Genomic DNA, 26,585 nt, shown 5'->3' on the forward strand with positions numbered 1-26,585 from the left:
TTTTTTGTCAGCAGTTCTTCAATGATCCTCTCTGTGTTTTCTGTTTCCTCCCCATTCTGGAACCCCAATCACTTGCAAATTTTTGCTTTTGATTGTATCCCACATAACTCTCAGGCTCTCTTCATTTTTCTTCATTACTTTTTCTGAGTTTTCCTCAAACAGAGTTGTATCCAAGTGTTTGTCTTCAATTCCACTGATCCTGTCTTCCACCGTTTCAAGTCTGCTTCTCAGCCCTCCTATGACACCATCCATTTCTGAAATCTTGTTGTTTATCTTTTGGATTTCTAATTGCTGTCTTTGTATAATTTCTAGTTGTGAATTTATTTTGGAATTTTGTTCCTGTATTATTTTCCTGAATTCTTCCATTTTTTTGTCTGTATTTTCCACGAATTTGTCTGCCTTTTCCATGAATTTGTCTATTTTTTCCTCAGTTTTGTCTGCTTTTTGCTTCAACTCTTGGATAATTCTGAATATTAGGGATTTGAATTCCCTATCAGGTAGTTCTAGTGCCTTTTCTTCTACTGGAAGGTCATCTGGTGTTTTATTTTGGATGCCTGTTGGAACCATCCTGTCCTGTTTTTGTAAATGTTTTGATATTGTCTGCTGTCTTTGGGGCATTCAGTAGTAATTTTTCTCTTTTATTGATTGTAGATTTGTTTATTTCATCCTTTTTTTTTTTTAATTTGGCTATTTCTGAGCAGGCGGGCTGTGTGTTCTTTGTTGCTTGCTCATCTGTGGGCATGATACTTTTTGCCTCCTTCTCCAATTGGTAAGGTCAGTCACTCAGATATGGTACAGCAGGGCAGGTCTTGCTGAAGAGGATTTGCTGCGCTGGGTTGTTTGTGGCACTTAGTACAGCCACCAGGGCGGGTCAGTAATCCTTGCAGGGCAGGTTCCAGTAGGCCGTGCCTGTGCTGCTTGGTGGTGTGATGTTAAGCGCACGGTGCAGGTAGGCAGGATGGAGCAGGGAGATTGTGATGTGTGGAGCTCAGATGGATATGGGAGAGAGGAGAGAGCAACAGGAGCCAAAAACATACAAACAACCGAAAAAGAGTGCTAGGGGAGCTTGCCATTGGAGTGGAGAGATGAGAGACTATGAAATGGAGAAAAACAAAAAGGGGAAGAAGAAGAAAAAAAAGAAAAGAATGAATAAATAAAAATTAGAAAGAAAAAAGAACAGCAAAACTCTTAGGGATCCCACTGGTGTGATACGAGGTCTGGGGAAGTTGTTCCCAGGTTTTGCAGTACAGCCTGGCTAGAAGGCATGGAGAAATTCAGCGCCAGGTATTCAGGGGACAGGAAGAGAAGGAAGGTATAGAGAGATGAGAAACTGAGTAATGAAGAAAGACATAAAGGGAAAAAGAGAAAAAGGAAAACAAAACAAACTTAAAAAAAAAATAGGAAAAGCCCCCAAAGAAACATAAAAAAAAAAAACCCACAAAAAAAAAAAAAAGAAATGCCCTCAGGGATCCCTATGAGCATCTGCGCAAGCTGAGAGGGGTAGGTCTCAAGCTGTGTAGCACTGCCTGGCCAGAACAAGCTCCCAACTCGAGAAAAGGAAAAGAAAACAAACAAACAATTCAAAACAAACAAACAAACAAAGGCTCCAGGATCCCACCAGCGTAGCAACCCAGACCAGGAAGCAGTTCCACACTCGAACGGAGCTCTGCAGCTCCCCAGGAAGAAGCAAAGATGGTTCGCAGAGCTAGGTATTTGAGCAAAAGAAGTGGGAAGTGGTGAGAGGTAAGGAAGAAATCAAAAGAAGCAGAAAAAAGCAACACCAGCAGCCAACAAATGGCACACAGGGAGTCGGCCAGTGCAGGTGGGTGGAATCCAAGCAGCCGGTGCTTCCTGGCCAAGAGACTGTGGGCACAGGAAGCAGAGGAGGCCGAGTGGGGTGAAGAAGGGTGGGGGGTGGGAAAGCGTATATTGCCAATTACTGGTTGTTCTGTCTCTTGCTGGAAGCTCCGTGAAGCTGCTTTCTCATATCCCCCATTTACTGGTCTCTGATAGGAGTCAAAGATGGCGGTTCTGCGCTGCGTTAGATGATAGGGGACTTCTGCATGAATCTGTCCTCGCTCTCCGTTCTCTGTCAGTTTTCTCACTCCATTTGGTGCTTGGCTGAATTCTTTATCTCTTCATTTGATGTTTTAGGGTTTCAGGATTGCTGTTTTCTCTGTTTGGCTTAGTTTTTTGGATCTTTGCTGTGGAGGGATGGGGTGGTGCTTCTGCCTAGAGCACCATGTTGCCGGAAGTCGGAATTTTCCCAATCTTTAATTTATCCATATGCTCCAGTCTATCATGCTCCTTCGGAATTCTATTTCTTTTCCACTTATTCTGGACCCCATGATGTATCACCTGATAAGGAAATCCTCAAGTCTCTTGTCCCCATGCTCTTGCTTCACCTGCCAAACAAAATCTTCGTGCAAGCTGGTTCCTCTATCTTGAACATTCTTCTCTCACTTGGCTAAATCTTAACCATCCTTCGGCTTTTCCCTTGGAGGATGCTGAGCATTGTTAAGTTTGGATTACCAGTTGTTGTCAAGTTGATGCCGACTCATGGTGATTTTATACGCTTCAGAGTAGAACTGTACTCCATAGGGTTTTCATGGCTATGACCTTCCAAAAGCAGACCACTAGGCCTTTCTTCCGAGACACCTTTGGGTATATTTGAACTGTCAACCTTTCAAGTTAGTAGCTGAACATTTAACCATTGGTACCACCCAAGGACTCCAAGTCTGGATAGGTCTCCATTTTATGAGCTCCTCTAGCATAGCTATTATTACCCTGTTCTGCATTTGCTTACAAAATTGTCTATCTCCCTACTAGACTATAAGCTCATGAGAACTGGGAAATGGAAAGAAAGTGCTTGTTATTTGATATCTGTTACAAGTTTCATATATTAGAAATCTGATAACAAATAAAAATTTTACTATACATAATGACTGATGATAAGAAAGATAACTCAACCCTGAGAGTATGGCCCCCGGACACGCTTTTAACTCAGTACTGAAGTCACTCCTGAGGATCACCCTTCAGCCAAAGATTAGACAGGCCTATAAAACAAACAATAGAACATGTAGTTCAGCCATGTATATGAGACTAAATGGGCACACCAGCCCAGGAGCAAGAATGAGAAGGTAGGTGGGGACAGGAAAGCTGGATGAGCAGAAATCGGGAACCCAAGATCCAGAAGGGGAGAGAGTTGACATGTCATGGGGTTGGCAACCAATGTCACAACACAGTATGTGTATTAATTGTTCAATGAGAAACTAATTCGCTATGTAAACTTTCACCTAAAGCACGATAAAAAAAAAAAAAGATAACTCATATCTATAAATGCTATCATGCCTTGCTGTATACTGGTATTTTAATCTAACTAATCTATTTAATTTTTTAAAATATTTAGATTGCTAAGTAAGCAGCCCAACGCTACTTGACAGAGAAGAATCAAAGGACATAGATAATGACCCAGTTGCTTGATGAATCCTTGTATAATCAGAAGCTGAATATAACTCCTCTTTTAAAAATTGCCCATTTTTATAGAGAGGCACTAGTAAGCAAAAATCCAGATGAGCTGTATCCAGAATCATTTCCCATAAAACAAAAACCCATTGCTGTCCAGTTGATTCTGACTCATAGCAACCCTATAGGACAGCGTAGAACTGCCCCAGAAGGTTTCCAAGGCTGTAATTTTTTTTTTTTAATTGTACTTCAGGTGAAGGCTTACAGAACAAATACTTTCTCATGAAACAGTAGTACACATATTGTTTTATGACATTGGTTAACAACCCCACAACATGTCAACCCTCTAACTTCTCAACCTTTTCTTTGGTGAAAATACACATAGCCAAAGATACACCATTTCAAAAATTTCTACATGCACAGTTCAGTGACATTGACTATGCTCTTCCAATTGTGCTGTTATTCTCACTTAAGATGAAGGCTTACAGAACAAAATAGTTTCTCATTTGACAGTTACTACAAATGTTGCCCTATGACAATGGTTAACAATCTCACAACACATCAACAATATCCTTACTCAACCTTGGGTTCCCTATCACCAGCTTCCTTGTCCCCTTCTGCCTTCTGGCCCTTGTCACTGGACTACTGTACCTCGTTAGTCTCATTTGGTTTTACGGGGCTGTCCACTCCCAGGCTGAACGGTGAACCTCGGCGATAACTTCACCACTGAGCTAAAAGGGTGTCTGGGGGCCATACTCTCGGGGTTTCTCCAGTCTCCTTTAGGCCAGAGAACCTGGAATTTCTTTTGTGAGTTAGAATTATGCTCTACATCCTTCTCCAGCTCTGTCCAGAACTCTCTGTTGTGATCCTGGTCAGAGCAGTCAGAGGTGGTAGCCGGGCACCATCTAGCTGTACTGGACTCAGTCCGGTGGAGGGCAAAGGCTGTAATTTTTACGGAAGCAGACTGCCACATCTTTCCCCCCATGTAGCAGCTGGTGGGTTCAGACCACTGACCTTTCAGTTAGCAGCTGAGAGCTTTAACCACTGTGCCACCAGAGCTCCTTAGAATCATTTCAGAACCATTAAAATCTAAAAGTGCCACTAGCCATCACACAGATAATTTAGAATTTTTTTTAAAAGGTAAATATACATTTATTGTACAACTCAGCGTTCCCACTCCTAAGTATTTATCCAGATAAAAGAAACATATATATTCAGACAAAAATCTGCACATGCATATTTATATCAGCTTTATTCACAGTTACCAAAAACTAGAAACAACTCAAATGTTCTTCCATAAACCAACTGCGGAACATCCAGACAATGGAAAGTCAGATTCAGCAATGACATGGAAACACTTACTGATACACGTAGCAACATGGATAAATCTCAAGTGCATTACTCTTAGTTGAAGAAGTCAGACTCAAAAGGCTACATACTATCTTTTTCCTTTTATATGACATTCCAGGAAAGGCAAAAGTACAGGGACAGAAAACACACCAATGGTTACCAGGAGGGTCAGAGGAGTCGTTGATTACAAAAGGGCAGGAGGGAGCTTTTTGGATTGACAGAGATGTTCTATAACTTGATAGAGCAATGTGTGTGTGTCAAAACTCAAAACTTCACACTAAAAAGAAGGGTGAAATATGCCTTAATAAACCTGACCAAAAAACCACAAACCTATACTCTATCAGGACCACTAGCCACGATGATATTTGTTACAAGTTTCATGAATATTAGCAATCTGATTACAAATAAAAAATTTTATTATACATAACAACTGATGAAAGCTAACTCATATCCAAAAATGCTACCTGTGCCTTGTTATATACTAGTATTTTAACCTAACTAATTTATTTCATTTTTTTAAACTTCTTTAAAGTATTTAAATTCATTAAATACGCAGCCCAATCTACTTGACAGAGAAGAATCAAATGATTCAAAGGAATCAAAGTGATTCTAAATAAGTCTAAAGTCTATAATTTTGTTTGTCAGTTATTGAATTATTGTTTCAAAATCTGAGTGCTTCAGTCACAAAAGAAAAAAACATCAAACAAATTTATCGGAAAGTGTTTAAAAAATACAAATTCAAATGAGATATTTATAGCCTATGATACTGGTGAAGATTACGAAAAACAATATTTCCTATTGTTAGAAAGTAAATAAGGTTCATTTGTTTATATGAATCAAGAGTATTCATCCTCTTTGTCTCAGTGTTTCCACTTCTATGAATTTATTCCAAGTAAATTATTAATTGAACTTACAAAGATATATATTTTAGGGATGTTTACCCTGGCACTGTTTATAGTTGTGGGAAGTTGGAAGCAATAATCTATGCCTGAAAAAGGTAAAGGTTAGATAATTTCTATAGATTATAACTTTTTCAGTGTAGTGATATAATCTTGTGCAGCACTGTGACTATGAACTTGAATTCAGAAGTCAGACAAATATGGTTTCATATTCTTGTTTCAGAACACAGAGTTTAAGTGACATTAGCAAGTCACTTAACCTCTTTATATTTCCTTCTCTGTAACATGGAAGTTATGATATGCTCAATGATTTCTATAAAAAAGAAATGAGATTTTATGTGTGAAGTTCTTAGCATAATTTCAGACACATATGAAACTCTCATTAAAGATTTGCTTTTACCCTCATGCTTGATATGATTATTGTGATCTGTAACAATATCCACGATGTGACGTTATGAGAGTAAACGCAGATTCCCCCTGTTGCCATCGAGTCGATTCTGACTCACAGTGACCCTACAGGACAGAGTAAAACTGCTCCATAGGGTTTCCAAGGAGCGGCTGGTGCATTCGAACTGCTGACCTTTTGGTTAGCAGCCGAGTTCTTAACTGCTGTGCCACCAGGGCTCCAAAAGCAGATAATAGAACAGAATATACAGTGGGAGCTTCTATTATACTCTACACATACTCACGAGGTCTTGAAGGATATTAAAAAACAAAATAACAAAAAAAAACCTTTCTAGTTATTATTGTGGTGAAATATGGGTACTTCCTATTCATTTTTGTTTTGTTTCCCTTATTTTCAAATTTTAAACAATATGTGCAAATTACTTGTTCTTTGGTTGCTTCTTTAACCAAAACAGCAAAAAACAAACACTGGCTGTTTCTTAAGACTGTTAACTGAGTCATTGTTTTCTTTTCCTAGTTTTATTGAAATATAATTTTATATTTTCCCTATAAAAAATTTCCATAGTGCTGTAGTGCTTCTGATTGTGATGGTATCAATGGCGTTTTTAAGATGGTCCACCCTAAGGGAACAAATCTAAGAGAAGAGGAGGATGAATGGGTATGAGAGATTTTCCATGTATGATTAATTATGTGTGCCTTGCAAATGATTTTCAAATCAACCATTGCTTTATTCTCTCCTTCATTAGCTAATGACTGAATGAATCATATAATTTAAAGATGCAGTCATCAACTCTATATTTATTCACATAAATGAGAAAGCTTTGTGTCTCTATTCAAAAGTAATTTACTGGAAGACACTTTTATAAATGGTCTGTTAGATAGCTAAAGAAAATCTGGCTTTTATTATTCATATAGTATATTGGTTTATAAATAACGTGAACAAATAAATGCTGAATATATATGAGCACAGATAAGAAAAATGACATATGGCAAAGTAATAACAGAATGTGCTAGTTTTTTTAACCTAAAATGTTGATGCCTGTTGGAATTTTTAAACTTACAATTTCAATTTACTTTTTTTTCAAACAGAATTACATTTAACAAATGCAAACAAATTATAGCATGTAAACATTGCTTTACTTCAAATATTTTTTATAAAAGCTCAAAGCTTAGATTAAGGAAAAATGTCTAAAATATGAATAATTTTAGTCTCACTACCTATTCCAATATCTAATCACTATTAAAGTTGTTTTGACAAGGTCCTAGATAACATTTATATTACAGTTCAGCAGCTCTGTAAAACAAAGATTTGCATTACAGAAAAGCAACTGAATTTTAAATAGGTTGCCATAGCTGTTCATGCACAGCATGCTGAATGCTCAAAGGAATTTATCACAGGGAACATGGTAATGTATAATCATATTTGCCTTGGCAAGAAACCACAGGATTCGTTTTGCTATTGCTATGACACTAATGTATGCAACATTTTATAATGATTTGCTGCCACATGTGTGATGTATGACAAAGACAATCCGTATACATGTTTAAATCCATCTGTTAAATTTATAGCGGTATCCTAGTATGAAATAAAGTAAAAATCCTTATTAAGGGAATTACTATTGTTGCAAGAGGGAACTAACTTCTGTTAAGCAACTACTAGGTTCCAAGAAGTTTATCTGTGATCTGTTAATTCTACCAATTATTCACAGGGGAACAATTACTGTATCAATTTTTCAGGTAAGGAGAGAAAGAATAATTTGTCTAATCCCACCTCATTATTAAGCAGCTGAACCAGGCTTCAAACCCAGGACTGTTCATTTCCTCAGGATCTACAATGATTCATATGTTAGATTTCTGTGGTACATTGTCCATATCTTTTTCTTTTTTTTTAAGATCAACTGCATTCTCTCGTTCTTTTACTACATATTCTGAAACCTGCCCTTGACCTAACTGATCTTACTCTGTCTAGTGAGGATTTTTGTTCTTTATGGTTTCTAGTATTGGTTTTAATTTTGCCACTGCATTATGTGTTTTCTTACAATAGTTTTCTAATGTAAGAAAACTATCTTTCATCTCTAATTTCACATGTGTTCTTTAATTTCCTTGACAGTGGAAAGCAGATGCTATCTACAAGAAATTTAATTACATTTCTTAAAGTTAATCTTTTTTCAAAAACATGTTCTGTCTCTTAAAATCTCTCTCTCTCTTCTCTGTCATGAAATCATTTTAAATGGTTTAAGTGATTGTCTTGTTTTCTCATGCTTGAATCAGTATAGATATACTTTCCTAACATGAATGGGAATGGATTAATCAAGGATCCCTCAACTGTTTCCAAAAATACCCTGGGAATCTTCCAGTTAGATCTTGAGCTGAAATGCTGGAGGGTTCAGTTTGTTTTTTTTTAAATTGTGCTTCAGGTGAAAGTTTACAGAGCAAATTAGTTTCTCATTCCACAATTCACACACAAATTGTTTTGTGACATTGATTGCAATCCCCACAATGTGTCAACACTCTCCCCTTCCCCACCCGGGTTCCCTGTTTCCATCCCTCCCTTTTTCTGGTCCCTTCCTGCCCTGTCATCTTTGCTTTTGGGCAGGTGTTGCCCATTTGGCCTTGTATACATGATTGAGCTAAGACGCACGTTCCTCACGTGTGTTATTGTTTGTTTTATAGACCTGTCTAATCTTTGGCTGATGGGTGAACCTCAGGAGTGACTTCAGTTCTGAGTTAGCAGGGTGTCCGGAGGCCATAGTCTCGGGGGTTGTCCCAGTCTCTGTCAGACCAGTAAATCTGGTCTTTTATTTTGTGAATTTGAATTTTGTTTTACATTTTTCTCCCGCTCTGTCCAGGACCCTCTCTTGTGATCCCTGTCAAAGCGGGTGGTGGTAGTAGCTAGGTACCATCTACTTGTCCTGGGCTCAAGCTGGTGAAGGATGTGGTACTTGTGGTCCATTAGTCCTTTGGACTAATAGTTCCCTTGTGTCATATTTATCTAGTGCTGCTATAACAGAAATACGACAAGTGGATGGCTTTAACAAACAGAAATTTATTCTCTCTCAGTCTAGGAGGCTAGAAGTCCAGATTCAGGCTGCCAGATCCAGGGGAAGGCTTTCTTCCTCTGTCAGCTCTGGGGGAAGGTCCTTGTCATCAATCTTCCCCTGGTCTAGGAGCTTCTCAGCGCAGGGACCCTGGGTCCAAAGGACATGTGCTACTGACTCTGCTTCTTGGTGGTATGAAGTCCCCCTGTCTCTCTGCTTGCTTCTCTTTTATATCTCAAAAGAGATTGACTTAAGACACAGCCTAATCTTGTAGATTGAGTCGTGCCTCATTAACATAACTGCCTCTAATCCTTCCTCATTAACATCATGAAGGCAGGATTTACAACACATAGGAAATCACATAAGATGACAAAATGGTGGACAATCACACAATACTGGGAATCATGGCCTAGCCAGGTTGACAGGTATTTTTGGGGGACACAATTCAATCCATGATACCTTGTGTCTTTGGTTTTCTTAATTCTCCTTTGCTGTGGACAGGATGGGACTAGTACACATATCTTATCTTAGATGGCCTCTCGCAAGCTTTTAAGACCCCAGATGCTACTCACCAAAGTTGGATGTAGAACATTTTCTTTCTGAACTATGTTATGCCAATTGACCTAGATGACCTCTGCAACCATGGTCCTCAGCCCCAGTAACTGAGTGGAGGGTACAGTTTTATATCATTGTTTTGATGATTTACCAGACTGACGGAGTGGGAGAAGAAGTTGGGGCCCTGGGCATTCTTGGGAAAGTGACTTTGTTTCTACAGTTTCATTCCCTTTCTTGTTGAAATACTGAAGGATGGTGTAGTCATTTGATACAGTTTGTTTTGCTACTGCTCTTTGAATGAAGGTAATATCCATGCTGTTGTCGATGTCCATTCAGTTTAGAAACGGTTCTTTCATCTAGCATGAGCCATATTAATGAGAAGCCTGATGAGAGAAAGGCCTCTTGCCTGAAAGCTTTCTTTTAGTTTGTGTTTGCCTATCTGCTACCCCTGATTCAAAAAGGTGTTGGTCCAAGGCATTGAAATATAGTCTAACTGGAATGGACTCTTCACTCCCTCAGAAGTTGCTCTTATCTCCTGCCTTCACCCTTTGAAATTACAGGGTATTAACTGGATTTAAGGACCCTAGTAGTGCAGTGTTTAAGCATTTAGCTGCTAACCGAAAGGTTGGCAGTTTGAACCCACCCAGTTGCTTTTTTATATATATCTATATACATATAAAATGCAACTTAAAAAAAAAAAAGTTTGCAATATGTATTGGGAAACTTTCCACAACAGTACATTTAAATTTACTTCATCTATTTAACTGTTCAATAGTAGTTACAACTGCAACTGACAACTAAGTAGGCAATTATCAGAAAAAGTGTGCGTCAGGGTTGTTATATTTTCACCATACTTACTAAATGTGTATGCTGAGCAAATAATCCAAGAAGCTGGACTATATGAAAAAGAATGAGGTATCAGAATTGGAGGATGACTCATTAACAACCTTCGATATGCAGATGACACAACCTTGCTTGCTGAAAGTGAAGAGGACTTGAAACACTTATCGATGAAGATCGAAGACTACAGCCTTCTGTATGGATTACACCTCAACATAAAGAAGACAAAAGTCCTCACAACTGGACCAATAAGAAGCATCATGATAAATGGAGAAAAGACTGAAGTTGGCAAGGATTTTATTTTACTTGGCTCAACAATCAATGCCCATGGAAGCAGCAGTCAAGAAATCAAACAACATGTTGCATTGGGCAAATCTGCTGAAAAAGACTCCTCTAAAGTATTAAAAAGCAAAGATGTCACTTTGAGGACTAAGGTGTGCCTGACCCAAGCCATGGTATTTTCAATGGTGTCATATGCATGCAAAAACTGAACAACAGAAAAGGAAAACAAAGAACAGTTTATATGTTTGAGTAATGGTGTTTGTGAAGATTATTGAATGGACTGCCAGAAGAATGAATAAATCTATCTTGGCAGAAGTACAGCCAGAATATTCCCTAGAAGCCAGGCTGGTGAAATGTTATCATGAGGGACCAATCTCTAGAGAAAGACATCATGGCTGATAAAGCAGAGGGTCAGCGAAAAAGAGCAAGACCCTCAACAAGATGGATTGATATGGTGGCTGCAACAATGGGCTCAAACATAGCAATGATTGTGAGGATGGTTCAAGACTGGGCAACATTTAATTCTGTCCTACATAAGGTCACTATGAATAAGAACCAACTGGACAGCACCTAACGACAACAATTATTAAGAGTTTCATAGGCTTAGTCATTGTTGTAAGTGCTTCACTATTAGCTTATTGAACCTCATAACAATCGTATGAGGTAGAGATTTTTATGAATGAGAAAACTGACTCACAGAGCACTTGAGCTGGTGTCCAAAATTCACCTTCAAGACCTGTGAGTGGAAACAACACACTATACTGTACTGTGTCTCATTGGTGAAAGGTACTGCAGTTAACAATTTGCTGTTGTTGTTGTTAGTTCCCATTGAGTTGATTCTGATTCACGGAGATCCCATGTTTTACAGAAGAGAACTGCCCCATAAGGTTTTCTTGGCTGTAATCTTAATGGAAGCAGATTGACAGGATTTTTCTTCTGTGGTACAGCTGGGTGGGTTCAAACTGCCAACCTCTGCACAACCATTTGTGCCATGCAGGGACCTTCCTCAATGACTTACTACTGATATACATTTAGGCTTTTCATGACTTAATAATACTAACAGTTATAATGAATGGTAACTTGAATATCTGGAGGACATTGGAATATGATGGGCCAGTTTCCACAGATGACTAATTCTTTTCATAAAACCAAATGTAATCAATGTTCAAATTTACTTAGCTTTCAGAAAAATCATGACTTTTCCTCATAAAATATGGTAATTAACTACATGACAAACTCCCTATAATTAAAGGATAAATTGCTGGCATAAAAATAAAGAATGCTTGCATGCTATAATTACTCTGTAGCTTACAGTTTATCAGACATGTGCTTTGAACATAAGAGGTTATATAAGTACATAACTTCTAAAAGAAACGTTTTGCTTTGCCTTCTTTGCACAAAACTGACAACCAGAAAATGATAGCCTGGCTTCATAAGGCTAAAACGCGTGGCCATGTCTGCAAACCAAACCTTAACAGAGGCCTCCTTCTCTCTTCCTAGTGGGCCAGCTTTAAGGATCTAATGTTACCGTCCAACTATCAATTACTAAGATCAAACTATAGGCAGAACACTTATATTCACTTTTTTCCCAGTGTAAGACTATGATAATAAGCAATATATTTATCTCAAATACTCAGAAAAAAGAAGAGGAAGCTATTGTAGGCTTCCTTTAAGTGATGGTCTTCCTCCTGATGAACTTCCTGGCTGATGAACACGAATACACATCCTGTCAGCAGCAGAGCTCCAAAGGGAAGCATGAGATACATTTCCAGCCCCTCAACTTGTGATCTTCCCAGGGTCTGGTGTGAGTGCTGGGAGCAGACCTCATTCTACCTTCGCCTGGGAATGAAATGAGCTGAGAGAAAAGTTGGAGCTCAGCAGAGTGTGGGACCAATGCCCTCCAATGGGAAAGGGAGAGAATCAAATTCAAGCAAACTTTAGTCTGGAAGTACCAAAGTAAAAGAGTCCCTGGGAGGTGCAATGGGTTAACGGCTTGGCTGCTAATTGAAAAAGTTGGATGTTTGAGTCCTCCAACTAAACCGCTGTAGCAAAGAGATTAATACAACCCAACAGCTTGAAAAAAGGAGTTTCTTTCTCAGAACTGTCTGGCATGTCTCTGCTTCCTGATCTCATCCAGGGGCCCACGCTGGCAGACTGGATTAGCCATTTTAGAGAATGACTTCCAAGGTTACTTCAGTCATTGCCTTTTCTATTGAGCAAGAAGGGGCAGAGAAAATCCAGGGCAAGAATCTTTGAATCAGTGATGGCCCAGAGGTTGCACATATTCCTCCTGCTCACATTCCACTGGTCTAACCTTAGTTGTGTGGTGATACCGAATTGTTAGGGAGGCTGGGAAATATAGACTGTAGCTGGACAATCACGAGCACAACTAAAATAGAATTTAATTACTAAAAAGAAGATGAAAATAAGGGATTCAGGTGGACTATTATAGTGGTCTTTGCCACTATAATTGTGCCCAAATTTTAAAATTGTCATAAGGACTGAGCTTATACTTGCAGAGCACTAGAAATGTTTTTGTTGAATTTACATAAGTGATCTGTATAGTGCTTGACACATACTGAACGATCATTAAATGGTAACCATTATCATCATCATCACCATCATCATCATCTAGTACTTCTATCCTCACCTTGACACTTGAATTTCTTCTAAGGTATCACATATAAGTGACTTTTTAAAGCCTTACATGAATCCTTTAGTTAAAAAAAATAATAATAAAAATTCACTCTCTTAGGGCAACCAGTCCATTTTTAGAAAAATTTTCATTTTTTTCCGGCCATTATTTATCTCCCTATACTTCCCTTTCTTTCATCCTAATAGTGATCTCTGAGGCCCCCCAAAACTAAGCTCATGCCTCGTCCACATGACAGTCCTTCATTTCTCCAAGTACCTCATAATCCATGACTTTGGCATCACTCACCCATTCTGTACACACTCATTCACTCATGTAACAAATATTTGAAGTGTTGACTATTCTATCAATGCCCACCTTCAAAAATGTTTTGCCAAGAGAAGTACACAATATTTCAAGTTGTGTACAATATTCCAGAGCTATGCAGGAAAAACCATAAATCCCTTCATTTAGGATATCATTTTCTCTAAGTAGACTTAAGATCATATTAATTGTACGGGTAGCCACATCATGCTGCTGACACATGCTGAATTGCAGCCAATTACACCTCCAACTGGACCAATAAGCGACATCATGCCAGATGGAGAAAATATTAAAGTTGTCAAGGATTTCATTTTACTTGGATCAACAATCAATACGCACGGAAGCAGTAGTCAAGAACTCAAATGACGTATTGTATTGGGGAAATCAGATGCAAAAGACTTTCTTTAAAATTTTAAAAAGAAAGATGTCACTTTGATAACTAAGTTGTGCCCAACCCAAGTCATGGTATTTTCAATTGCTTCAAATACATGCAAAAAATTGGACAATGAAAAAGGAATATCAAAGAAGAACTGATGCATTTGAATAATGGTGTTGGCAAAGAATATTGAATATACCATGGGCTGCCAGAAGAATGAACAAATCTGTCTTTGCAGAAGTACAACCAGAATGTTCCTTAGAAGCAAGGATGGTGAGACTTCATCTTGCTTGTTTGGACATGTTATCAGGAAGGACTAATCCCTGGAGAAGGACATGCTGCTTGGTAAAGTAGAGGGTCAGTGAAAACGAGGAAGACCCTCTACAAAACAGATTGATACAGTGGCTTCAATAATGGGCTTAAACATACCTACTATTATGAAGATGGCTTAAGACTGGGCAATGTTTCGTTCTGTTTATATACAGGGTCGCTATGAATCGGAGCTGACTCATTGGTGCCTAACAGCAACAACACCCTCCATGCCATTTTTATTTATGCAGCTAACATAGGTGTTCCCTCCCTTATACATAAACTTTTTCTGTATTAATCCAAATGCAAAATCTTTACTACATTTCCAGTAAATCATTAATTTTATCTTATTGCAGTCTCTCAAGAACTTTTATTCTTTCATCCAATGTATCCCTCACAGATTCACACCATTTAAACACTTGATTAGCATGTAATTGAACTCTTCTGCTAAGATGCTGATCAAAATGTGGAAGTGGACAGAGCTGAGGCAAAGTCACTGGCAACCCTCTGGACATAATTGCACCATCATTTAAAATATATTGCTCTATTTAGTAAACAAAGGAGTCCTGGTGACACAGTGGTTAAGAGCTTGGCTGCTAACCAAAAAGTTGGCAGTTCAAATCCACAAGCCGCTCCTTGGAAACCCTATGGAGCAAGTTCTCCTCTGTCCTGTAGGGTCACTATGAGTCAGAATAGGCTTGACAGCAATGGGCTGCTAAACAAAAGTCTCAAGAAAAGCTTTTGTCAACACTTGCCTGAATTCCTATTAGCTATGCCTATAACACTGGCCTGAAATCATTAAAAAAGGAAATCGGTGTGCATCACCTCTATGCACAGCACTTTCTTGCAACTAGTCAGCACGGGACTTCTGTGTTCATTGCCATGCCCAATGAGACCTAGACCTGCCAGTCCAAGTGCTACATGGTCTGGCTCCATTCAGTCAGTTCAACTTGACCCTTGATGCCTCCTTGATTAGGAGCACATAACTGATGTTTTCCTGCTGCCATACCTTTATACACTGAGGTTCAACCTATATTTATTGAGCTCTGATTATGTGCCAGGCATTATACTAAGAACTTTCTCAAATAAGTGGAGCATGAAAGAAACGGAATATATTTATGAAAAAAATGCATATATTCTCCAGTAAAATTATCATATTATTTGGTCTACACGAGACAATCCAACAATGTTCCTTAGTAAGAAACTGAACATATTCCATACACAGGTACTCAGTTTTCTGCACGAGGGATACAAGAGACATTAAAATGTGATATACATTTTTCTAAGACAATCCGTTCAGTGGCTAAATTCTTGCTAAATACCACATTAGACTCTGAGATTGTCTCAGTAAGTCAATAACGAATGTGCAGGCACTCTCCAGACACACACACAGGAATAGTTATTCATTTACTGCAGATAATAAGCACATCTTAGAATTTAAATTATGAATCACCTGTACAGATGTTACCTTTTCCAAAGGACTTTCTACTCGAGGAATGCTGATCATTGGCATCTGTGCCAGATTATCCATGTGTATATGCTCATTTTCTGGTTGTCTTCCTTTGAAATTATTTACCACACATACAACCTAAAATTTCAGAAAACAATTACAGTTAAAGTAAAACCATGCTCCCTCTGACAATGACTCTTTTTTTTTCTTTTTAAATGGCTTAATAAATCTAATCACAGTGATAAAGTATTAAAATTACTTAAATATTACATGTATGTAAGTTACATTCAGATTTGTCTTGTACAAATTTTAATCACTACTGCAATGCATATATAGAGTCAAGAAAATTCACCAATTAATATCTAGCTCAATTAATAATGAAAACTTTATTATTCTAAAATTTTCATTATTTAAGGCATAGTCAATGCTCAAATCAATCCAAAAATAACATCATAACCTCATAAAAATTCATAGCAAGCTAACCTTTCTCTAATGTGGCTAACCTACAACTTAATTTAAATGCTAATTATTTCCCATTGCTTCAAGATCATTATATTCATAATAAACCTTCTACAATTGGCACCCTTGAATTTAGTAGCTACCCTTTAATTAACCTAGTTTATTGTCTATTATTATATACCATACATACTTGGCATTTCAGTAATAGCTTACTGGGACTACTACTGAAAATAGAAGACTCTTTAAAGAAAGGAAATTCATCCTTGTTTCAACTGATCAAATACCACAGGTGACAGAATTTTAATTAAACTAGAGGTTTTCAAACTCTATTGTGCATGAAAATAAAGTTCTGGTGCTGTTAAAAATGTATATTCCTAAGCTCTCCCCTAAAGATTCTGATTTAGTAGGTGGAGCATAGGGCCTACCATTCAGCATTTTTAAAATGCATTCCAGAAGCTTCTGATGCAGGTGGATCAACATTTTGAGTAAAAGTAAATTAACACAAGAAAATTACTTGCTATTGTTTGCTTATATTAACTACTGGGTAAGGTATTTTTGGATCCCTGGTGGTGCAGTTGTTAAGAGCTCTACGACTGCTAACCACGAAGTTGGCAGTTCGAATCCACCAGGCGCTCCTTGGAAACTGTATGGGACAGTTCTACTCTGTCCTTTAGGGTTGCTATGAGTCAGAATTGACTCGATGGCAACGGGTTTGGTTTTTTTTCTGAAGGTATTATTGAGTTTTCCTTTTCTGTGCTTTATATTCTATTATCAAATCAATATTCAGAACTTACTTGCAGTTAAAACCTAACATTCATATTTTTCAATAAATGCTTAATATGTAATTATACAGTTACACTGTATATGTTTACAAAGGCTCCACTGGAAAGCCTTTTCTTTAGCAGAGATCATTACTGAATATTTTCAAAAACCAATTAGATCTTGGTTACTCTCCAGCTTTTAAATAAAATTATAAACTAATAACATGTACTATGAGTTTTTTTGTCAGAAAAAAAGTATTTCCTTGCAAACTGGTATATACTTATTAGTTTTCCATTTCCCTGAAGCATTACAGATCAGAAGCATAGATCAAAGCCTGATAATTTGGTATTTCAACTTTAACACTGCCATCAAGACTTTTAAAGTAAGGGATAGGAATGGCATGGAGGTGAGTACTTGATAAACCAAAAAACCAAACCCACTGCCATCGAGTTGATTCTGACTCGTAGCAACTCTATAGGACAGAGCAGAACTACTCCACAGGGTTTCCAAGGAGCAGCTAGTGGATTCAAACTGCCCGCCTTTTGGTTGGCAGCCATAGCTCTTAACCACTGTGCCACCAGGGCTCCTTGATAAACCTACTATCAAATAATTTTGCCAATTTCATGACACTACAAAGCACTGATAGATGCTAAGAGTTCTAGAGCAAGGGTCATCAAATTTTGTCTGTAAAAGGCTAGACAGTAAATGTTTTTGGCTTTGTGGGCCAGACAGTCTCTGGCAACTATTCAACTCTGCCGTTTTCGTGTAATACCAGCCATAGAAAATTCCTAAAGTGGGCATGGCTGTGTTTTGACATAGCTTGCTTTATACAAACAGGTAATAAGCCAAATGTGGCCTGTGGGCTGTGGCTCGTCGACTGACTCCTGCTTTAGAGTATAAAGAATATAATAAAAAAAATTAGCCAACAAAAACCGCCAGAAGAAAAAATCGGGCAGTTTCATACCCATTTCCTGAAACACACGTACAATTTCCCTTTTCATTAGTATTAAAAATTATTGCAAAACTGATCAGATGAAGAAAAGCTGCTAAATATTCTTCTAAAGTAAAATTTGTTGAAATAAAATAACTATGTTGTTGTTGTTGTTAGATGCCGTTGAGTTAGTTCTGACTCATAGTGACCCGGTGTATAATACTGCCTGGTCCTGCTACACCCTCACAATCATTGCTATATTTGAGCCCATCTTTGCAGCTACTGTGTCAATCCATCACGTTGAGGGTCTTCCTCTTTTTCGCTGACCCTCTACTTTACCAAGCATGATGTCCTTCTCCAGGGACTGGCTCCTCCTGATAACATGTCCAAAGTACGTGAGAGGAAGTCTCGCCATTCTCGCTTCTAAGGAGAATTCTGGCTTTATTTCTTTCAAGAAAGATTTGTTTGTTCTTCTGGCAGTCCAATATTCGATATTCTTCACCAACACCATAATTCAACGGCATCAATTCTTTGTCTTCCTTATTCATTGTCCAACTTTCACATGCATATGAGGTGACTGACAATACCATGGCTTGGGTCAGGCACACCTTAGTCCTCAAAGTGACATCTTTGCTTTTGAACACTTTTAAGAGGTCTTTTGCAGCAGATTTACCAATGCAATCTGTCCTCTGACTTCTTGACTGCTGCTTCCATTGGTGTTGATGGTGGATCCAAGTAAAATGAAATCCTTGACAACTTCGGTCTTTTCTCCATTTATCATGAGGTTGTTTACTGGTCCAGTTGTGAGGATCTTTATTGTCTTTATGTTGAAGGCTGTAGTCTTTGATCTTCATCAGTAAGTGTTTCAAGTCCTCTTCATTTTCAGCAAGCAAAACTGTGTCATCTGCATATCAAAGTTTGTTAATAAGTCTTCTTCCAATCCTGATGTTGTGTTCTTCTTCCTACAGTCCAGCTTCTCAGATCATTTGCTCGGCATACAGATTGAGTAATTATGGTGAAAAGACACAACCCTGATGTACACCTTTCCTGACTTTAAAACACGCAGTATCCCCTTGTTCTGTTCAAATGACTGCCTTTTGTTCTATGTACAGGCTCCTCATGAGCACAATTAAGTGTTCTGGAATTCCCATTCTTTGCAATGTTATCCATAATTTGTTATGATTCACACAGTTGAATGTCTTTGCATAGTCAATAAAACACAGGTAAACATCTTTCTGGTATTCTCTGCTTTCAGCCAGGATCCATCTGACATCAACAATGATATCCCTCTCAGCACATGGATGAATAACTATGGAACTCAGGAGATTAAAAAAAAAGTTCATCTTAAATTAATATGGGCTTCTGAAATAAGTTTAATTGTATTTTAACTTATTTAGGTTTAGAAAATTCTTTAAGGGTAGTATAAGTTATCTCTTTGCTGTAATTAAGGGTCAGCACTGAAGAAGCTGAGAATTCCTATGAGAAATACTTAAACTCCTAAAACATAGTAAATACTCATTAAGTGGCATCTATTTGCATAATGATTATTCTTCATTACTGTTATTATTTAAATTAAAAGGAAGGAAATTACCAAATCTTTAGAATCATATTCAAATATTTAAGAAGCCTTATTTGCTGCCACTCATAATTACAGAATTCACTTCCTATTTACTATCCCACCCATAAAAATACTGGTAGGAAAAAACAAGAGACCTAGTTTTTGATCTTGAGTCTGCCTGAGTCTGCAAGTTCCTGGGCAGTTTTCCGGGTCTCAGTTTTCTCAACTAGAAAGTGAAGAAGTTTCAACAGATCACTAAGTTAGCTCCATTTCTTTGGTTGATAAAGGTAAGGCAAATTTAATAATTTTTTTTTAAACTAAACTCAAGATCTGCCCACATCCTGACCCCACTTCAAAACTGATCCTTTTCTGAAGGCTTTCAGGGAAGGAAAACATCCCCCATCCGGTTGCACAAGCCAGAATACCTGGATTCATCCTTTATGCCTTCTATATTCAACCTGTCACTCATTCTGTTCAGTTTGCTTCCTAAACATTGATTTCTTCTATGTCCTTTGTTCTATCCTCACCACCAACTCCAAAGACTAAGCAATCACCACCTCTTGCCTGGATTCCCACATAGCGTCCTAAACAGTCGTTTACACTGGTGGCTTCCACGCATATAATGCTGCCCTCTCTTACAAAGATGACACACATAAGTCACCACTACATATATATTTTTATTTTCTTTTTTGAGTAATGACAGTAAGTTAATCTGATCCATCATGTTTGTTTTCCCTCTTCCCTTGTGGCAAATGAAACGTCACTATTGCATGGGGTTAAGTACATGGGCTTCGAGGTCTTAATCCTGGGCTCTGTTGTTTACCAGTTTTCTGAATGTGAGCAAACTACTTAATATAACTAGACCTCTGTTTCTTTTATCAGCAAAATGAGGACAAACATAACTACATCTCAGGGGACTGCTGTGAGGATTACTTGATTTGATGTAGTAAAGAACACGCAAATAAGTATTATTGTTACTATATTATCATATAACATACGAAACTACTGCTGTGGCTCAATAAACTTGAACCATACTGCTTGACACTGTAATACACTTTTCTTTGGAAGTGCTTTGAGGTGTATTCATAAAATAATATTCATCATTTCTACCACTATTGTTCAACTACTGATTGTTTTGCATTTTGCTAAGCATGGAGATTTTGTTCTCTAACCATGAAGAAAATGCATATGGGATAAGACTGATAAACTCAGGACAGAATGCAATTACTTGTTAGGCTGTAAGAGGACAGGCTGTAAGTGCTTTAAAAATTCGGGAGAAATGGGGAAAGCAAGTAACCAAGGATACTTCCTGAAGAAGTTGAAACTTGCCTCATTGGAATCTAAAGTCAGTGAAGGCTTTCAATAGATTTCAAAGGTGAGGACCATGTTAGCGAGTGTTTTCTCTACCCCAGGCACTGGGCTGCACTTAATACATAAGTATTTCCACTCAACCTTCAAAAGAGCTCTGGACGGTAAATGAAATGATTCCTCATTCATTCATCAAATATTTATTGAGCACTTCCAATATACCAGGCCCTCTTCTGGGGATCACAGTGAACAAAACAAATTAAAAGCCCTCTCCATGAGAAGCTTACATTCTAGTGGTGTTGATAGAAAGAAAAAAAAATAGGAAGAATTATACGTGGTATACTAAAAGTTGACGCGAACGGCAGCTATGTAGAAAAGTGAAGTAGGGATGAAGGAATACGTTCTTTCCTTGGGGAGGAGTAGCTGTTTTAAATACAATTTAAAAGAGGTCTCGCCATTTTAGGAACAAGTGGCTAAGTGACTTGTCCAAGGTCATGCATCTAGCAAATGGTGTAAAGAAGGATTTGAACCTACGTTTGTCTCACTCAGAAACCTGTTTTGCTCTTTGAAATATACAGAGGAAAAGGTATTCCCACTGATGCAAATGTATGGAATGGACACAGCCTGTCTGTGAGAGAGGAAGAAAAGTGACTGGATTTGAAGTTCAGGATTTACACTGTAAAGAGGAAAAAATAAACTTGGCTAAGAAGAGTGTGGGGACAGTCGTGGTTCAGTGGTATAGTTTTTGCCTTCCATGCAGGAGACCTGGGTTCGATTCCCTGCCAATGCACCTCATGTTCAGCCACCACTTGTCTGTCAGTGGAGACTGTATGCTGCTGCGATGCTGAACAAGTTTCAATGGAGCTTCCAGACTAAGAAGGACTGGGAAGAAAGGTCTGGCATCTACTTCCAAAATCAGCCAGTGAAAATCCTTTGGGTCATAATAGTCTGATCTAAACTAATCATGGGGATGGTGCAGGGTCACGCAGCATTTCCATTGTGTACGGGGTTGTCATGAGTTGGGGTGACTTCACGGCAACTATCATCAACAACAGTAGAGTGTAGCCAGGTTACTGAGGACCCCAGAAGTCTAATGGAAAGGGCTGGAATTGACACAGCAGGAAAAAGGTCTTTCTTTGGCTTAGGGTGCTTATTAGCAGTGAGTTATATTATAAATAAAATGTGTTCAGAAGCAGAATGTGGGTATTTGGAGGAGAGTCTGAAGTGAGGAGGCAGCTAGAAACCCACAGAAATAATAGAGGTGAGAAGCAATGATCTCTAGAATTGAACGGTTATGGTCAGAATGGCAAAGAAATAAGACATGAAAGAAATATTTTTGTAGTGTAAATGAACTGGGATCAGATGAATCACCTGAGTGGGGGATGAATGAGCAGAAGGAGTCAAAGGCAAATGCTAGGCACTAAGTCTGCGTGCCCAGGGGCCATGGACGTCTTTAACTAAGACACGGAGGCTCGCAATAGGTTAGCATTAATTTTATTCTGGAATCACTTTAGAATTCTGCACATGCTGCAAGATAATTGGAAACACCCCAGGATATTGCAAGCCAGAGCTGGAGTCACTGGCTCAAAATAAATGTTCTACTTAGTTGCCCAAATGAGAAACCCGGGAATCATCATGGATCACTCCCTCCCCCGGTCCTGTCCGAGCATCTCCTGCCTTCCATCAGGTTCCAAACCCTCCATCTCCTAAATAGCTTCCGAATATGCTCCCTTCCCTCTTTGCCAACTCACACCCAATTTGTGCCATCTTACTTCCATTGTTCTGCATACCCTGTCTCCTCCATCTTCACCTGGAGGTTTAGTTTCCATCAACCCTGATTTTAAAGCAGGAATCTTATTATACGGTGACAGGAACTGAAACAGTCATTTATGAAACTTCATTCATGTGGCCATTCCCTGAGCAAACAGTATTTTGTTTAACCTTTATAAGTCTTCTAGTGACGCTTTAAGGGGCTGTTATTAGTCTCATTTTCAAAAGGAAGCAACTGAGGCTCAGGAAAAGTAAGTAAATTGCTGAATGTTACAGATGAGTATATAAAGGAGGTGGGAGTCAATCAGGCTGTTTTTATGTTTCAAAGCATTTGAAGACTGTCAGTGGTCCTGAATCACCTACATTTTTAAACAAAAGTCCAGATTATTCTCATAACATACAAGGGCATTCAGGATGTCCCCTGTGTCCTTTTCCATTCTCCCCTTTTGCCACTCATGCTGAATAACTGGTACCATTCCAGGGATGTTGTGCCCTCGCATGAACACGCTGTGCCCTGGGTCTGGATGAGAGGAGGGGCTCACTAAATGCTTATTTTATGAAGTATTGTGTATTGTTTTGTGCACTGTGCTATCTCCCCTATTTCTTAAGCCCCAGCCTAGAGCCACCTGCTTTGCAAATTTATCAAGTTTATATATTACCTCCTCTTTCTGATTTGCCTCTAATTCTAAAAGTTGATCTCTTGAAGGTGCACCTAACCCAAGCCATGGTTTTGTCAATCGCTTTACATGCATGTGAAAGCTAGAGTATGGAAAAGGAAGACCAAAGAACTGACACATTCAAACTGTGGTGTTGGCAAGGACTATTAAATATACTGTGTACTGCCAGAAGAAAGACCAAATCAGTCTTAGAAGAAATACAACCAGAATGCTCCTTAGAAGCGAGGACGATGAGACGTTAGCTTGCTTACTATGGACACGTTATCAGGAAAGACCAATTACTAGAAAAGGACATCATGTTTGGTAAGCTACAGAGTCAGTGAAGATGAGGGAAACCTTCCATGAGATGAATCGATGCAATAGGTGCAACAATGGACTCAAATACACCAACGATCATGAACATGGCACAGGACTGGGCAAAATTTCATTCTGTTATACATCAGGTTGCCACCAGTCAGAGCTGACTTGATGGAAACTAACAACAACAACATCAGAAGCTCTTTGTGTCTATCTCATTCCAACAGACTGTGATCTATTTAATTATGTGGCTTGTACCTTTTTCATGTATTTATTCCCAGCATCAAACATGGTGCCAGGATTATAGTAGGTGCTCAGTAAATGCTTATTTATGAAGGAAGACAGAGAAGGGGTGTTTGAGGAAATAACTTATCTATTCTGAGTTCCAAACCAGATTGCAATTCCTACAGGAGAGAGCGTTGTGTGTATTTGAGCCTCCTTGCATCCCCAGTTCTTGGCACAGTGCCTGGCATTGGTAGGCACTCACACTCATGAGTGGCTGTGAATGAAAAATTTATGTTTAGCTATTATCTGGTTAAGGTGTTGTTTTCACATGACTTTTTTATAAGGTCATTTTCCTGGGTGTGTGCTCGTTTGAAGGAGCATTATGGAATGCTGTGAATATATCCAGTAGGAAGGTCTTGAGCCCAAGGGGGATGCATCATTCCCTACATGGTTCTCAGACTGGGAAGTGATTGGGAGACACTAGGATTCTGGATTTGGCCTTGCAAGATATCGTGATGTTTACTCAGTAAAGGGAAGATGGCAACAGCCACAGGAAGATGGGCAGAAAGCCTGATGAAGCACCAGTGAAGATATTCTGGACCCACATAACTGAAATACAGTTATACTAGTGCTTTGGAATTACAACTACTGGTATATTGGTATGCTCTTTGACTTGTCTATGATTTTCTTTGGATTTATGTAAGGAGGATTTTTTTTTTTTAATTTGATTGTGCTTTAGGTGAAAGTTTACATGGCAAATTATGTTCCCATTTAATAATTCCTATACAACTTGTTCCATGATGTTGGTTACATTTTTTATAATGTGTCGACATTCTCGTTATCTCCATTCTTTTTGTTCTGTTTCCATTAAGCTAGCTTTCCTGCTCCTCCTTAGCTTCTCATCTTTGTTTTAGGGTAAATGTTGAACATTTAGTCTCATATAGTTGCTTATTTAAGGCAGCACAGTATTCATGAGTGGTATTGTTTATTTTATAAGCCAATCTATTTGGATGAAGGCCACCGGGAGTGGCTTCAGTTCCAAGTTCAAAGGCTATTTTAAGATGATAGTCCTGGTAGTTCCTCTGGTTTCTATTGGTCCAGTAAATCTGATCCTTTTTAGGAATTTGAGCTTTGTTCTACATTTTTCTCCCTTTCTGTTTGGGACCTTCTATTGTGACTCTGGTCAGAATGATTGGTAGTGGTAGCTGGGCATCGTCTAGTTCTTCTGGTCTCAGGCTAGATGTGGCTGTGGTTCATGTGGGCTATTAGACCTGTGGACTAGTTTCTCCTTTGAGTCTTTTCTTTCCTTCATTCTCTTTTGTTCCAGACAAGTAGAAAGCAACAGTTGTATCTTAGATGGCCGCTCACAAGCTTTTAAGACCCAGATGCTAGTCACCAAACTAGGATGTAGAACATTATCTTTATGAACTATGTCATGCCAATTGACTGAGTTATCCCATGAGACTATGGTCCCAAGGCTTCAAACCCAGTAAACCTATCCCACAAGGTGTTTGGCTGTGTTTAGGTAGTATCTGTATCTGTGCCCCCATGTGGTTTATTATATATATGAATATATATGTGGTGCACATAAACAGGTATATACATATGTTACAGATACACTTGTACATGCACACCTGTATATTCACATGTGCTTTTCTATACACATATATGCATACATGCCTATCTGTGTAACCACGCACATATTTTGTGGTTGTTATTATTGCTCTTTCAAAATTGTTCCTTATTTTTGCATACTTCTTAGTGTCATTTACATTGGACAGGTTGTGGAGCTACCTCGCCCATATTAGGTATTGCCTTTTCCCTCACCAAAAATAACTAGTGTCTACTATTTAGAAAGTAGTTCTCCCTCCCTCCCCTTCCTGTCTCTGGTAACCATTGAAGAACGTTGCTTTCTGTGTGTATACCTAGTCTTGACTTTTTATAAAAGTGAGACCATAAAATATTTGTCCTTTTGTAACTGACTTATTTCACTCAGCGGAATGAGTTCCAGATTCATCCACATGATTAGATGTTTCTCAGACTCATTATTCTTTACAGTTGTGTAGTATTCCATTGTATGTATGTACCACCATTTCTTTATCCATTCATCTGTTCATGGGCAGTGTTTGTTTTTGTTTGTTAGTTTGTTTTTAATGTTAACGAGTCTCAACTGTGTTACATGAAAGCAAGGAAAAAGTTTTGGTTTAGCCTGGGTCCCGGTTTTTTCATGATGCTGCAGGATATCTCTGGGAGAGAGAGAGAGGTGGGCCTAAGTCTCCAAGGGACCTTGGGGAATCAGAGGGTATGATATTAAGGTTTAAAAAAAACAAAAACAAGGAGTAAAGCAGAGGTGATATCATGGTCACCACTTCCTAACAGGAGATTCTAAAGGAAATAATCTATTTAAAATGTCTAGTAAAATGCCTGGTACATAAATTGTGCTCGAACATTTGGTAGCTGTTGGTAGCTGGAAAGGTTCATATAATATTTTGCTTACCCATTGTCAACTAGTTAAAGGAGCCTAGGAAAGAAAGTTAAGTGTGAGAAGCAACTGATAATTTAAATGTAATCAAAATGGAAATAAGGTATTTCTTAAATTATAATGTATCAATGCAAAAATATGTTGTGATTTATAGTTTACACATTTTTTTTTAAATCTGGGTAAAATGTGGT

At 38.4% G+C, this 26,585-nt stretch overlaps 1 protein-coding gene across 1 annotated transcript in view; it reads right to left on the bottom strand.

The window, feature by feature from the left end:
- Positions 1–26,585, bottom strand: part of PLPPR5 (phospholipid phosphatase related 5) — a gene marked incomplete at its 5' end in the record, with an annotated part of 83,354 nt that overhangs the window by 10,790 nt on the left and 45,979 nt on the right. The window contains one exon of the mRNA XM_023733351.1: positions 15,944–16,063. Coding sequence (XP_023589119.1) covers positions 15,944–16,063 — 120 coding nt within the window. The remainder of the gene's footprint in view (positions 1–15,943; positions 16,064–26,585) is intronic.

The sequence above is a fragment of the Trichechus manatus genome, unplaced genomic scaffold, assembly GCF_000243295.1.
Source record: "Trichechus manatus latirostris isolate Lorelei unplaced genomic scaffold, TriManLat1.0 scaffold00058, whole genome shotgun sequence".
Lineage (NCBI taxonomy): Eukaryota > Metazoa > Chordata > Mammalia > Sirenia > Trichechidae > Trichechus > Trichechus manatus.